General features: G+C 53.8%; 1 protein-coding gene across 1 annotated transcript in view; it reads left to right on the top strand.

Annotated features, from left to right (window-relative positions):
- Syt6 (synaptotagmin VI) overlaps positions 1-12,112 on the top strand; it is a 59,478-nt gene that overhangs the window by 20,428 nt on the left and 26,938 nt on the right. The window contains 3 exon segments of the mRNA XM_013024627.1: positions 8,613-8,712; positions 8,715-9,003; positions 10,932-11,490. Of these exon segments, the coding sequence (XP_012880081.1) occupies positions 8,613-8,712; positions 8,715-9,003; positions 10,932-11,490 (948 nt within the window).

Below are 12,112 nucleotides of genomic sequence, written 5' to 3'. Positions count from 1 at the left end.
AAACCAAAGGAGGAGGCTGCAATGCTTGGTAAGAAATGTACGCATTATCCTGCCCATGTAATTGTAACCCCTCTGTACAGTATGTTCACAAATAAAAAATAAATAAATTAAAAAAAAAAAGAGTCTCACGGACTTTCCTTGCCCGGGCTGGCTTTGAACCGTGATCCTCAGATCTCAGCCTCCTGAGTAGCTAGGATTACAGGCGTGAGCCACTGGTGCCCAGCTCTTAGCTGATATTTTTAAGGGCATAGCAGAGAATGATTTCTCTCTATTTCTCTGAGGATAATTTCAGGGCTGAGCTGTCATATAGCTGAATTATACATGATGGAGTTCCCAGCTCATCTCATTGAGATTCCGCTAGGAGAGACCTGTCAGCTAATAAGGAGGATAAGCACTTTTTCTTACTAGAGATTTCTAGATGTTTAAACAATCTGTCATTTCACAGGTGAGTGAAACACTGAGTGCTGCAGCTATGACAGCATTGTAAGCGGAAGTTTTTTTTTTTTTTAATTGTCTACCTCATTTCAGATCCATTCTCAGCTCTTTGATATCTTCTCATCTAATATACCTGCAAACAGGCTGGGCAGGGGAGTCGTCAGGTGTCGGAGCTGAGGTCTAGGGAAATCAGATGAGACAGATGACAAGCAGTACAGTGAAGACCCCGGCACAGCTCTTGTACTTTGCAGCCATCAGTGGTAAAATAGAAGTTACTTGAACACAAATGCACCATGGCCAAGCAGTCTGATAACCAAGATGGTGATGAACCGAGGCTGGGTGGGTAAGCACATATACAATGGATAGAGTAGAGAGAGTGGGCAGAGGGGAGGTTCACCTCCCTGTCAGGATAAAGTGGGACAGAAAGCAATTTCATTACACTAGGAAGAGCATTCAGTTGAAAACTTCTGAGTTGTTTCTTTCTGAATCTTCCTGTTGTCTATTTTCAGACTGCAGTTGGCCATGAGTAACTGAAACCCCGGGTAAGGATGACAGTGTCATGATGAGTTGACATTCCTTAAGAAACAAAATGCACTGACTGCGATCCAGAAACGGCCCCATGAGATCAAGGGCCGTCTAGTTAGCTCAGATTCCTACCATTGCTTTCCTTAAACACATGGCAACTTAAATAAGAGGGCTGGAGTAGATACTTTTACTCTTAACATAGAAGAGAAGCGATAAGTTTTATACAAGTCTTTTTTGGGGTTGTGAATAGCCAGGAAAAGAAAGCTCTGTAAGTGAGCTTCTAGAAACAGTTCTGCCTATGTACCATTTTGTTTCCTAGCTTAAAAAAAATTAATGGATACAAAGAAAACCTGCTGTCATATTTTCTGTTTTGACAGCACGAATCCCATTTGAAAATCCATCAGATGATCACTTAGGTGTCACAGTTTCTGTCTCTGAGATAGATGGTACCAAGGGCTGTGTTAGGCGTGTTTTCCTGCTAGTGGAGCTCAGAATTGATGTGTCAGGTGTGAGTTGAGTGTCTTTGGGTCTTGTGTGGAAGGTGTGGTCCCAGGGCAGGGCTACAGAGAGGCCATGTAGGCATTTAGGAGGCAGGGACGGGAGCTTGTTTGGTCACCCAGGGCGGCGTGTTTTTGGAGGATATTGTGGGATGGAGCCCTTTTCTTCCTCTGCTTGTGGAGAACAAGGTGCCACAGGACTGCAGGGAGGAGGAGGAGGAGGCGGGGGAGGTGGGGGAGAGGGAGGTGGGAGGGAGGGAGCTGTGGGAGGCGGAGGTGGGAGGGAGGAGGAGGGGGTAGGGGCGGGACATGGTCACCTGGCAGCCCAACTGCCCGGCTGCCACCTGCCACCTGCTCCATCCCTGCCTGTCCCCACCCTGCCTGGGGTCCATGGGGTGTGTCAGCTCTGCTAATGACTCCAGATGATCTGGAACCGCTGCTTGCCTTTGAAGTTGGCCTTTTGTGACACAAAGCATCACACACACACACACACACACACACACACACACACACACTGCATGTGACAGCAAATCCAAGGCACATTTTCCCTTGCTGGAAGGAGAGGAGCCAGGGAGGAAGGGGCTCCCGCCATACCTGTGTTTCAAGGTTTCTTTGGGCTGGGGCCTGGGAGCTGCCCTTCAGCATCTTCACTCAAGGATGGCACTCTACCCCTTGGCCCACTCCTCCTCTTCTGGCTTTTTGTTGTGAATGGGAGATGCAAGTCTTACAGACTTCCCTGCCCAGGCTGGCTTCAGACTCCCAAGTAGCTAGAATCACAGGTGTGAGCTAAGGCGTGTGTGTGTGTGTGTGTGTGTGTGTGTGTGTGTGTGTGTGTGATTCTCCAATCTAAAAATCTAATTCTCCAGTCTAGGGCTCTGGATTGTAAATGTTTCCAGAAATTCTCGTCTCCCTCTGATTGTCATAACTTTCAGTTCCAAGCATGCTTTGTCTCTTTGGGCTCTGGCCATGGAGTTGGGCTTAAAAATGTATGGCCGGCCGGCTTTGGATTGGGCCAGCTTTCCCGGTGGTCTCTCCGGGTAGGTAGGGCTGTCTGGAGATCAGGGGAAGCTCGGTGGGAGGAGTCTTAGCACAAGTAGCCAGAGGTAGACACCAGGGTGTGGGGCAGCATCAGCCTCTTGGAACTCAAAAAAAACCCCTCTTTGTTGTTGTTGGTGGTGGTGGTGGTTGTAGGGCTTGAACTCTGGGTCTGGGTGCTGTCCCTCAGCTCTTCAGCTCAAGACTGTTGCTTTACCGCTTGAGCCACAGCACCACTTCCAGTTTTCTAGTGGTTTATTGGAGATCAGAGTTTCATGGACGTTCCTGCCTGGGCTGGCTTTGAACCGTGATCCTCAGATCTCAGCCTCCTGAGTAGCTAGGATGACAGGCGATGACCAATGCCCAGGTACTGAACTCTTTTCTTCCTGCCCAGGGGCTCTCACTGCTGCAGATGGAAACCATAGAGGAACATAGCATCTGTCAGTCCCCCGCCCCTCTTCAGCCGTAGGCCCTGGGACCATGTTCCCTGGCTGGCCAGCAGAAAGGTGCAGGTACCGTCTGCCAAATTCATGATAGTAATAATGGCCAACAACACCAGTGCTCTGTTAGTTATAATACCCCACGTTTGTCTCCGACTTACCCCTGAGTCCCTCGTGGTGGTAGAAGTGCGGCCGTAATGAGCTTGTCATTGTCTCTCCCCACCCTGGCTTTCAGGAGCATTAATTCCTGCTCCATTTGGACTCTGCTAATTATCTCCATCGGCAGCTCGGCCTGCATCTTTCCAACAGCCTCTGCTCCACTGCCCCAACCCTGAATTTTAATGACACCCCATTCTCCTAATAATCTACAAGCCATGATAGAGCCTGTTATTAATGGACTGTATCCATGGGCCCTAGAAGAGGACAGAATAGGCCTGCTCTCTCCAAGCCTCCCTCGGGAGGAGCTCTGGTGGGCTGTCAGGGGTCTGGTCATTGACCTGGGGGCTGTCCAGTGACCGGCAGAGGGTGTGTACTTTCTAGGAAGAAGGAGGATGGCTGGGAAGCTAGTCAAGCTCGAGACAGGGTTCTGCCCAGGGTTAGCATATCCGCAGAAGAACAGGAAGCCTGCACCTTTTTGTCTCTACAGCCAAGAACCCTGCCCCACATTCTCTACTCAGCCTTTCACTACAACTCCGGTCTACCCTCAGTTCCTTGAGATACCCAATTCTAGACTCTGGACTTTGGCCTCAGGAAGTCCCTGATTCTTTGTTTTTGTAAAAAAAAAATCATCTTTAGGAGTTGTATAAAGGGTTTCAATTTCAACACATCAACTTATGAGTACAGCATGTCTTGATCCAGGTCAGGCCAGGGGTCTGGATTCCAGACCTAGCTCTTCTGTATTACACATAGCCCCCTTGAGCAAGTGACTTAGTTGATCCTTTGAGGAGTGAATACCAATTTTTTCCAGAGGCGATAAGGATTCAATGAGGTAATACAAAGAGCACTGTGCTTACTGCATAGAAAGAAGGCAGCAACTTGTATCATTGGAATTCGCAAGGGTGGCTCTCTACTCCTTGTACCAAATGCCGCTCCTTCCTGGCTGTGGGATCTCTGTCTTCTGCTCCCGGGTCCTTGGCTGAGCTTTGTCCAGGTCTCTGTCTGGGTCTGAATAAGACCTCAGTTTAGGCAGTACCTGCTCTCCTGGAGTGAGCACTCGAATCTCTGAGAGTCTGTCAGCGGCCCCAGAGCCAGCAACCAGCTTCTCTGTGTTGGGATAGTCGAGGAAAACGTTCCTTCCTGTTTTATTTTATTCCACTTCCCAGCGCATTGTGTGTGTGTGTGTGTGTGTGTGTGTGTGTGTGTGTGTGTGTGTGTATGTGTGGGTCCCAGAGCTTGAACTCAAGGTCTCACGTTCTCCCTTAGCTTTATGGTTCATGGCTGGTACTCTGCCACTTCAGCCACAGCTCCACTTCCAGCTTTTTGATGGTTAATTTCCTTTCTGGACTGGATTTGAACCTTGATCCTCAGACCTCAGCTTCTTGAGTTGCTAGGATGACAGGTGTGAGCTGCCAGGGCCAGACTGGCTTCTCTCTTCAGTTACAGTCTGTTCCTGAGAGAACCTGTTATGGTTACAAATGGATGTTCGTGAGCTTGAACCCATTAGAAAAATGGGGGCACAGCGATCACTGGTGTACCCTGAAACCGTGGCTGGAGGGGTGGACCTCTCAGGCTGGAGAAAGCATCTGCAGGGAGCTGGGACCTGGGTGGTTGGTGAATGCCCTAGTGTTTTCCAAAAGAGGAAGGGGTCCTGGGCCCCACTCGGCTGGGCAGTCTCTTCACAGTGATTAGCAGGTGGTAACCAGGTGTTGTTTGGGGAGAAGAGAGGGCCAGGGCGGCCACATGCCCTCCTCTCTGGTCTGGTTCTGTCACAGAGACCTAGTTTGGGGGCCGTTTTGCTCACAGTAAATGATCATCCTCTACCAGAAAGGAAAAACAAAGCATCTAGCAGATTCCATTGTGGGAGCATTCAGCGTGCCGTGCTCAGCCTTGGCTTATGAGCTACTTCCAATAAGCCAGAGATCAGGATGATTAGAACCCCAGCTGAGCCAAGGAGGAGCTGGGTATGGGGCCGGTTCTCGGCTCACTGCAGGCCCCACGACATGATTGGGCAGCCCTGCCCTTTGTGTTTCTTCACATCTGGTGACCTCCAGATTCCCCTGCCCCCCAAAAGCCACCCGGCCCTGGGCCGTGCCAGTGCACAGTCTGCAGCCCCGTTCTCTGCCAGGGGTGGCGCCTGCCGCTTCCCACTAGGTCCCATAGGTCCCCTGCACCTCTGCTGCCTGCCGGTGTCTGGTGTCTCATGACCAGTATTGAGTATTGAGCTGCTGCTACTGCTTCTCTGCCTCCCGCCGCCCCCCTCCCCCCGCCCATGTCCCCTGGACTGTGATAATGCCAGCAATGCCTGTCACTTTGTGAAGGGAAGCCACTGAAGCTGCGGCCTCTCAGCCCTTTTCTCTTGGTATGTTGACTTGTCCAGGAGTGTCTTCTAGTGGTAGAAGGCTGACGCACACACAGAGGATGAAGGCTGGCTGAGTTCAAGGCCACACACAAGTGGGTTTAGAGAGGCCAGGTCCTCTACAATGGCCTCCTCCCCGGGTCTGATCCGCTCCGGCCTGATCCACACTGATCCTCACCGGCCTTCCCTCTTAGCGCCAGGACTGACTTCCCCATCTCCCTGCCTGCCAGATGCCAAAGGCCAGTGAGGAAGATCCTCCTGCCTGAGCCTCCTGACCTTATGTAACCAGCATTTGGGCTGGGGACTGGTTCCTAATAATCCCCACCCCTACCCTCCACCCTCCAGGCTCAGCTCCACGGAGCACCGGGAGAAGCGGCCACCAAGAAAGACTCCGTCTGGGCCACCCTGCCCCCACCCCTCTTTTCATTTATGAATTCAGGGTTTTTTTCAGGCTGCACATTTAAATGCACTCTATGCTCTCTGGATGCCTCCTCGTCCCCCCTCATTAAAATTCTAATTATTACCAGAGCAAGTAAGATGTCTGATCAAAGGAAAGCAAGTAGGAATACCTTTTGTTTAAGGTGACTGGAAATGCATCCCACACAGCTGTGGCCAGGGGCGGACTGGGAGGGCCTCAGACAAAGACACCACCCTGGGCACCCAGGGAGACAGGGCCAGAGCTGCAGAGCCTAGTGCCTGACACAAAAACAACAGAGTTGCTGTCTCTAATCCCTGCTTATAGGACCCCAAGGCTCCCCGGGGTGATGACAGAGGCAGATTCGTGGCCAGGCTGCAGTCTGGTTCTAACCCCAACTCTCTGTGTGACCTGGGCAGTCTATTTAACCCCTGTGTGTCTTGTGCCCCCAGTCCTGCGTATTTGTGGGAGAAATGATGGGTATGATTGTATCACAAGCATTTTTGAAGCTAAGGTGCTGGTGGCTCACATCTGTAATCCTAGCTACTCAGGAGACTGAGATCTGAGGATCACAGTTTGAATTCAGCCTGGGCAGACAAACCTGAGAAACTCTTCTCTCCAATGAACCAGCAAACAGCCAGAAATGGGGCTGTGACTCAAATAGTAGAGCACCAGTCTTGAGTGAAAAAAAAACTGAGATTGGAAGGCCTAGCTTCAAGCACCAGTCCCGCACAAAACCCCTAAATCCTGGCCACATTAATGCTGCAAAAATTGACTAAACCCAAACAATATCTACTTACTAAGGTTTTTTTTTTTTTTGGTTGGTCATGGGGCCTGAACTCTAGGCCGAGGTGCTGTCCCTGCGCTTTTCAGCTCAAAGCTCTACCACTTGAGTCACAGCGCCACTTCCAGTTTTCTGGTGGTTTATTGGAGATAAGAGTCTCATGGACTTTCCTGCCCAGGCTGGCTTTGAACCTTGCTCCTCAGATCTCAGGTTCCTGAGTAGCTGGGATGACAGGCATGAGCCTCTGGCGCCCGGCTTTACAATTTTGATTTCCAAAGTGATCAATCTGAAAGTAATTTAGTTTTTCTCTTGAGCCCTTGAGGACCTGTGTGCCACACTGGAGACTTCAGCTTAGATGTGAGCTTAGACTCAGGGTCCCAGGTCCCTGAGTCTGAGCCCTGAAGGTCTAACCCTGCTCTGCTCTGGGAATGTTGCTGTGTGTGCAGGATAGGCAGGGGTAGGTGGCTGTGACCCCTGCACACCCTCCTCTGAGACTTGATTGTGCGGGCACTTCCCTCCCCACTTACATCCCAGGATTTGCAAGGCACCAGTAGCTAATCCAAGCAGCAAGTTTGCAGGTCTGCAGTCCGGGCCTGGCACATGGGCCGGGCCGGGCACACGGGCCAGGCTGGGCACACAGGGCTGGTGTGGATGCACCCTTGCCTGCTCCCACCAGGCAGGGCCTGGGTCTAGGGGTGCCAGTGGCCTCCTTCAGAGGAACTGGAAGCTGGGGGTGGTGATGTTTGTGAACTCGGTGTGTGCACGTGCCAGTCCCCGAGGCTTGAACTCAGTACCTGGGCACTGTCTCTTAGCTTTTTCACCCAAGGCTGGTGCTCTGCCACTTGAGCCACAGCTCCACTTTTGGCTTTTTGGTGGTTCATTGGAGATAAGAATCTCATAGGCTTTCCTGCTCAGGCTGGCTTTGAACCACGATCCTCAGATTTCAGCCTCCTGCATAGTTAGGGTTATAGGGGTGAGCCTCCTGTGCAAGACTCAATGGAAGACCTTTACAGTTTGTCAGACACTAACCAGCTCCTCTGCTGCAACCCTGTTGGTCCACAGCCTGAGGTTCACCCCAGGCTCTGCTCTCTCTCAAAGGGGGGGTGTCCCTCACCGTCCTCTGGGGGGCTCGCTCCCCCGGTCGGCAGGGCTGAGCACCAGGCAGCAAATCAAAGCACTCCCCATAGCAGCTTTCCTTCTGTAGAGCTGGCCTCCAGACACAGAACAGCCAGGAGCGGCTGTTTAGCAGGGCCAGGTTCAACTGAACACACGCATTTGTGCAGTCCCATGTGGACAGAACACTGACAGCACCAAGGAGCCCCTGCCTGCCCTCAGCCGGCGCCTCACGCCTCATCCTGGCTGCTCAGGAGACTGAGGTCTGACAATCACAGCGCAAAGCCGGCAGGGCCTGAACGTCTGTAAGACTCTTACTGCCAATGAACCACCAAAACCTGGAAGTGGAGCTGTGGCTCAAGTGGTAGAGCACCAGCCTTGAGCAAAAAAGCTAAGACACAGTGGCCCTGGTCCTGAATCCAGCTCTAGTACCAGCCCACAGGAAGAGAGAGAGAGAAAGATAAAGGGAAAGAAAGAAAGGAAAGAGAGGGGGAGAGGAGGGAAGGAGGAAGGGAGGAAGGGAAGCTCGGCCGCTGGCAGGGCGGTCGCTGTGCTATGCAGAAAGCATGGTGGTTGTCCTGCTAGAGCAGCAGCTCTATAGGACGTGATCAGCGTCCCCAGTCTGCACCTGCTCCAACTGCCCCTGCATGGCCTGCCCCAAGCTAGGGGTGTGGGGCTGTCCTGGTGCTCCTCCAGCAGGAGGGGCGGGAGGCAGGGGGTGCAGGGGTGGGGGAACCGGGAGAGCACACGTGGACGGTGCCAGTCCACCCTGGGCCCCTCTCCCCCACTGGCCCCTGGCTCCTGACCATTTTCTTCTCTTCTTCTGTCTCTGACCCTCTATGCCCCTTTCCAGCCCTCCCTCCTCTGTGTCCCGTCCTCCCTAAGTTCCTGGGCAGGCACCTCTGTCAGCCTCATCGCCGTGGTGGTGATTGTGCGTGGCGCGGCCCCCGGTGGTGGTTTTCCTTGCTCTTGTGGGAGCCACGCCCAGCGCCCTGGAGGACAGAAGAGGCCTCCAGCCCGGCCCCCTGCTCGCCCCTCAGGCCTCCAAGCCCCCACCCCAGAGGCAGCATGGCGGACAAGCTGAAGGAGCCCAGCACCCTGGGCTTCCTGGAGTCGGCCGTGAAGATCAGTCACACGTCCCCCGACATCCCGGCCGAGGTGCAGATGTCCGTCAGGGAGCGCAGCACCGTTGCCCGGCAAGCAAGGCTGCAGCGCCAGACCACAGAGCCCGCCTCCTCCATCAGGTGAGGTGACCCCACCCCAGCCCACGTGGCCTCCTACCGCCTCCCTACTCCCAGCCTGGCCTCCGCCGTGGGACCAGGGGTGGGAATACAGGGCGCCACCTCAGAGAGCCCCATGTGGCACCCATAGGGCCTTTTCCAGGCCGGGCCTGCATTCTGCCAGGGGCCACGAGGGTTTGACATCATCATCCAAAGATCACAGAAAATGATGGGTACACCTACAGAACTCACCATGTGGCAGCAGGCTGCTTGCTCATCTTGCCCGCGCCTCACTTTTCCCAGCTGTGGGCTGGGGAGAATGGTTCCTGTTTGCTCATAGCAGGGAACCATGAAAGAATCGTAGGAACATGAGAGCTAACACATATAGTACATTGCTTATCACACACCTGCCTCTGTCCTATGCTTTTTTTTTTTTTTTGCCAGTCCTGGGACTTGAACTCAGGGCCTGGGTGCTGTCCCTGAGCTTCTTTTGCTCAAGACTAGCACTTTACCTTGAGCTACAGCACAACTTCTGGCTTTTTCTGTGTATGTGGTACTGAGGAATCGAACCCAGGGCCTCATGCACGCTAGGCAAGCACTCTACCGCTGAGCCACCTTCCCAGCCCTGTCCTAAGCATTTTTTAAATATTTATTTATTTATTTATTGAGTTAGTTAGTTGGTTGTGGGGCTTGAACTCTGGGCCTGGGCAGCGCTGTCCCTCAGCTCTTCAGCTCAAGGCGAGCACTCTACTACTTGAGCTACAGAGCCACTTCCAGTTTTCTAGTGGTTTATCGGAGATCAGAGTTTCATGGACGTTCCTGCCTGGGCTGGCTTTGAATGGAGATCCTCAGATCTCAGCCTTCTGAGTAGCTGGGATTACAGGCGTGAGCCACTGGCACCCGGCTCTAAGCATTTCTATGAGGGAATCTATTTTACCCTTACAATTCTATACAATTATGATTTTATCTGTATTTTTTATTGCCCAAATTTTGGCAGGGCCAAAATTAACCTCTATAGTCAATCTCCTGAGTAGCTGGGATTACAAGTGTGAGCTACTACACTTGGCCTCAGCCTTGGCTTTTGACCACTCACTCCACTGCCTGCTGTATGACAGATACTCTGTGACAGTGGTGGTGATGGTGACTGAAGATAATGGTGGTGCCGGTGGTGATGGTAGAGATGGTGGTGGTGATGGTAGAGATGGAGATGGTGGTGGTGGTGGTGATGTGGTGATGGTGACTGATGATAGTGGTGGTGATGGTAGTGATGGTGATGATAGAGATGGTGGTGGTGATTGATGATAGTGGTGGTGATGGTAGAGATGGTGATGGTGATTGATGATAGTGGTGGTGATGGTAGAAATGGTGATGGTGATTGATGATAGTGGTGGTGATGGTGGTGGTGATAGTGGTGGTGATGGTGGAGATGGTGATGGTGGTGATGGTGTTGGTGGTGGTAGAGATGATGGTGGTGATGGTAGAGATGGTGGTGGTGATGGCAGTGATGGAGATTGATGATGGTGGTGATGGTGATGGTGGTGATGATAGAGATGGTGGTGGTGATGGTAGTGGTGGTGATGGTGGTGATAGAGATGGTGGTGGTGGTGATGGTGATGGTAGACGGTGGTGGTGATGGTAGTGTTAATGTGGTGGAGGACCACACAGAGGGGAACACAGAATGGTGTTTCTGCCCGGGGATGCCTGCTTCACTGGTGGAAGTGGAGTCACACCCATCAGGAAAGAATGTAGACAGCAGATGACAGCTGGCCTGGGCTGAGCCTGTGTACCACGGCCTGCCCAGCGACTCCACACCATCAGGACACGCGCAGCGTGTGACACTCATGGTGGCCTTGTGTCCACAGTACAGGGAAGGGAAGGGTGGGAGGGGCCCTAGGCCCCACCCCTGGCCCCCAGCCCAGGCCGGCCCCTCCCTCCCCCCCCCCCCCCCGCAGGCACACCTCCTTCAAGCGCCACCTGCCCAGGCAGATGCACGTGTCCAGCGTGGACTACGGCAACGAGCTGCCGCCCGCAGCTGAGCAGGCCACCAGCATAGGCCGCATCAAGCCTGAGCTCTACAAGCAGAAGTCGGTGGATGGGGAGGACGCCAAGCCCGGGGCTACCAAGAGCTGCGGGAAGATCCACTTCAGCCTCCGTTACGACTATGAGGGCGAGGCCCTGGTCGTGCGCATCCTGGAGGCCCTCGACCTCCCCGCCAAGGACTTCTGTGGGAGCTCCGACCCCTACGTAAAGATCTACCTCCTGCCCGACCGCAAGTGCAAGCTGCAGACGCGGGTGCACCGCAAGACCCTGAACCCCACCTTCGATGAGAGCTTCCACTTCCCCGTGCCCTACGAGGCGCTGGCCGACCGCAAGCTGCACCTGAGCGTCTTCGACTTTGACCGCTTCTCCCGCCACGACATGATCGGGGAGGTCATTCTGGACAACCTCTTCGAGGCCTCGGACCTGGCCCGCGAGACCTCCATCTGGAAGGACATCCAGTACGCCACCAGTGTGAGTATGGCGCGCCCCTGGCCGGCTGCGTGTGCACCTGGGTCGGGGTGATGGTCCCCGGCGCCCTGTCCCCTGGAGATATGGGGGCCTCCTGAGCCCCCGGGAGCTGCCCCGCAGCCCGGTTTGCTCCGGGGACTCGCGCAGCCCAGCCCAGTTCACTATGGGAACCTGCTTCCTGCTCTGGCGAGCAGCGGAGTGGGTGGGGAGGGAGGTTTTATCATGGCTAGAATCGCAGGTGCTGCTGGGCCTCGGGTTGGGCCTCGGTGGAGTTGTGTGACATGACCTTTGTGTCAGGTAAGCAGCACCGGCCTGGGATCCTGAGCTGCGGACGGCTGAGGCTCATTTCTCGTTCATGTCGGCGTGTGCTTTACAGCTCGGCTGGGGTCCCAGCTGGGTCCACAGAGGGTCCTCAGCACAAGGGTGCCCCCGACTAAACATCAGGAGCAGGGAATGGAAGTCCCACAGAGAAGTGACACGCTCACTCCCCTCACACTCGGCCAGCCCTTAATGTGGAGGAGGCAGGGGGAAGCTGTGCCACACTCACTGCCAGCTACTTAGCACTCAGCACTAGTGACTACACAGACTTACTCTTGTCCTGGGTGCTCTCCGTCCATTGCATTCT

The sequence above is a fragment of the Dipodomys ordii genome, unplaced genomic scaffold, assembly GCF_000151885.1.
Source record: "Dipodomys ordii isolate 6190 unplaced genomic scaffold, Dord_2.0 Scaffold78, whole genome shotgun sequence".
Taxonomy (NCBI): domain Eukaryota; kingdom Metazoa; phylum Chordata; class Mammalia; order Rodentia; family Heteromyidae; genus Dipodomys; species Dipodomys ordii.
Note: the sequence above shows the minus strand (reverse complement) of the source record. Positions and strands in the feature narration are given on the sequence as shown.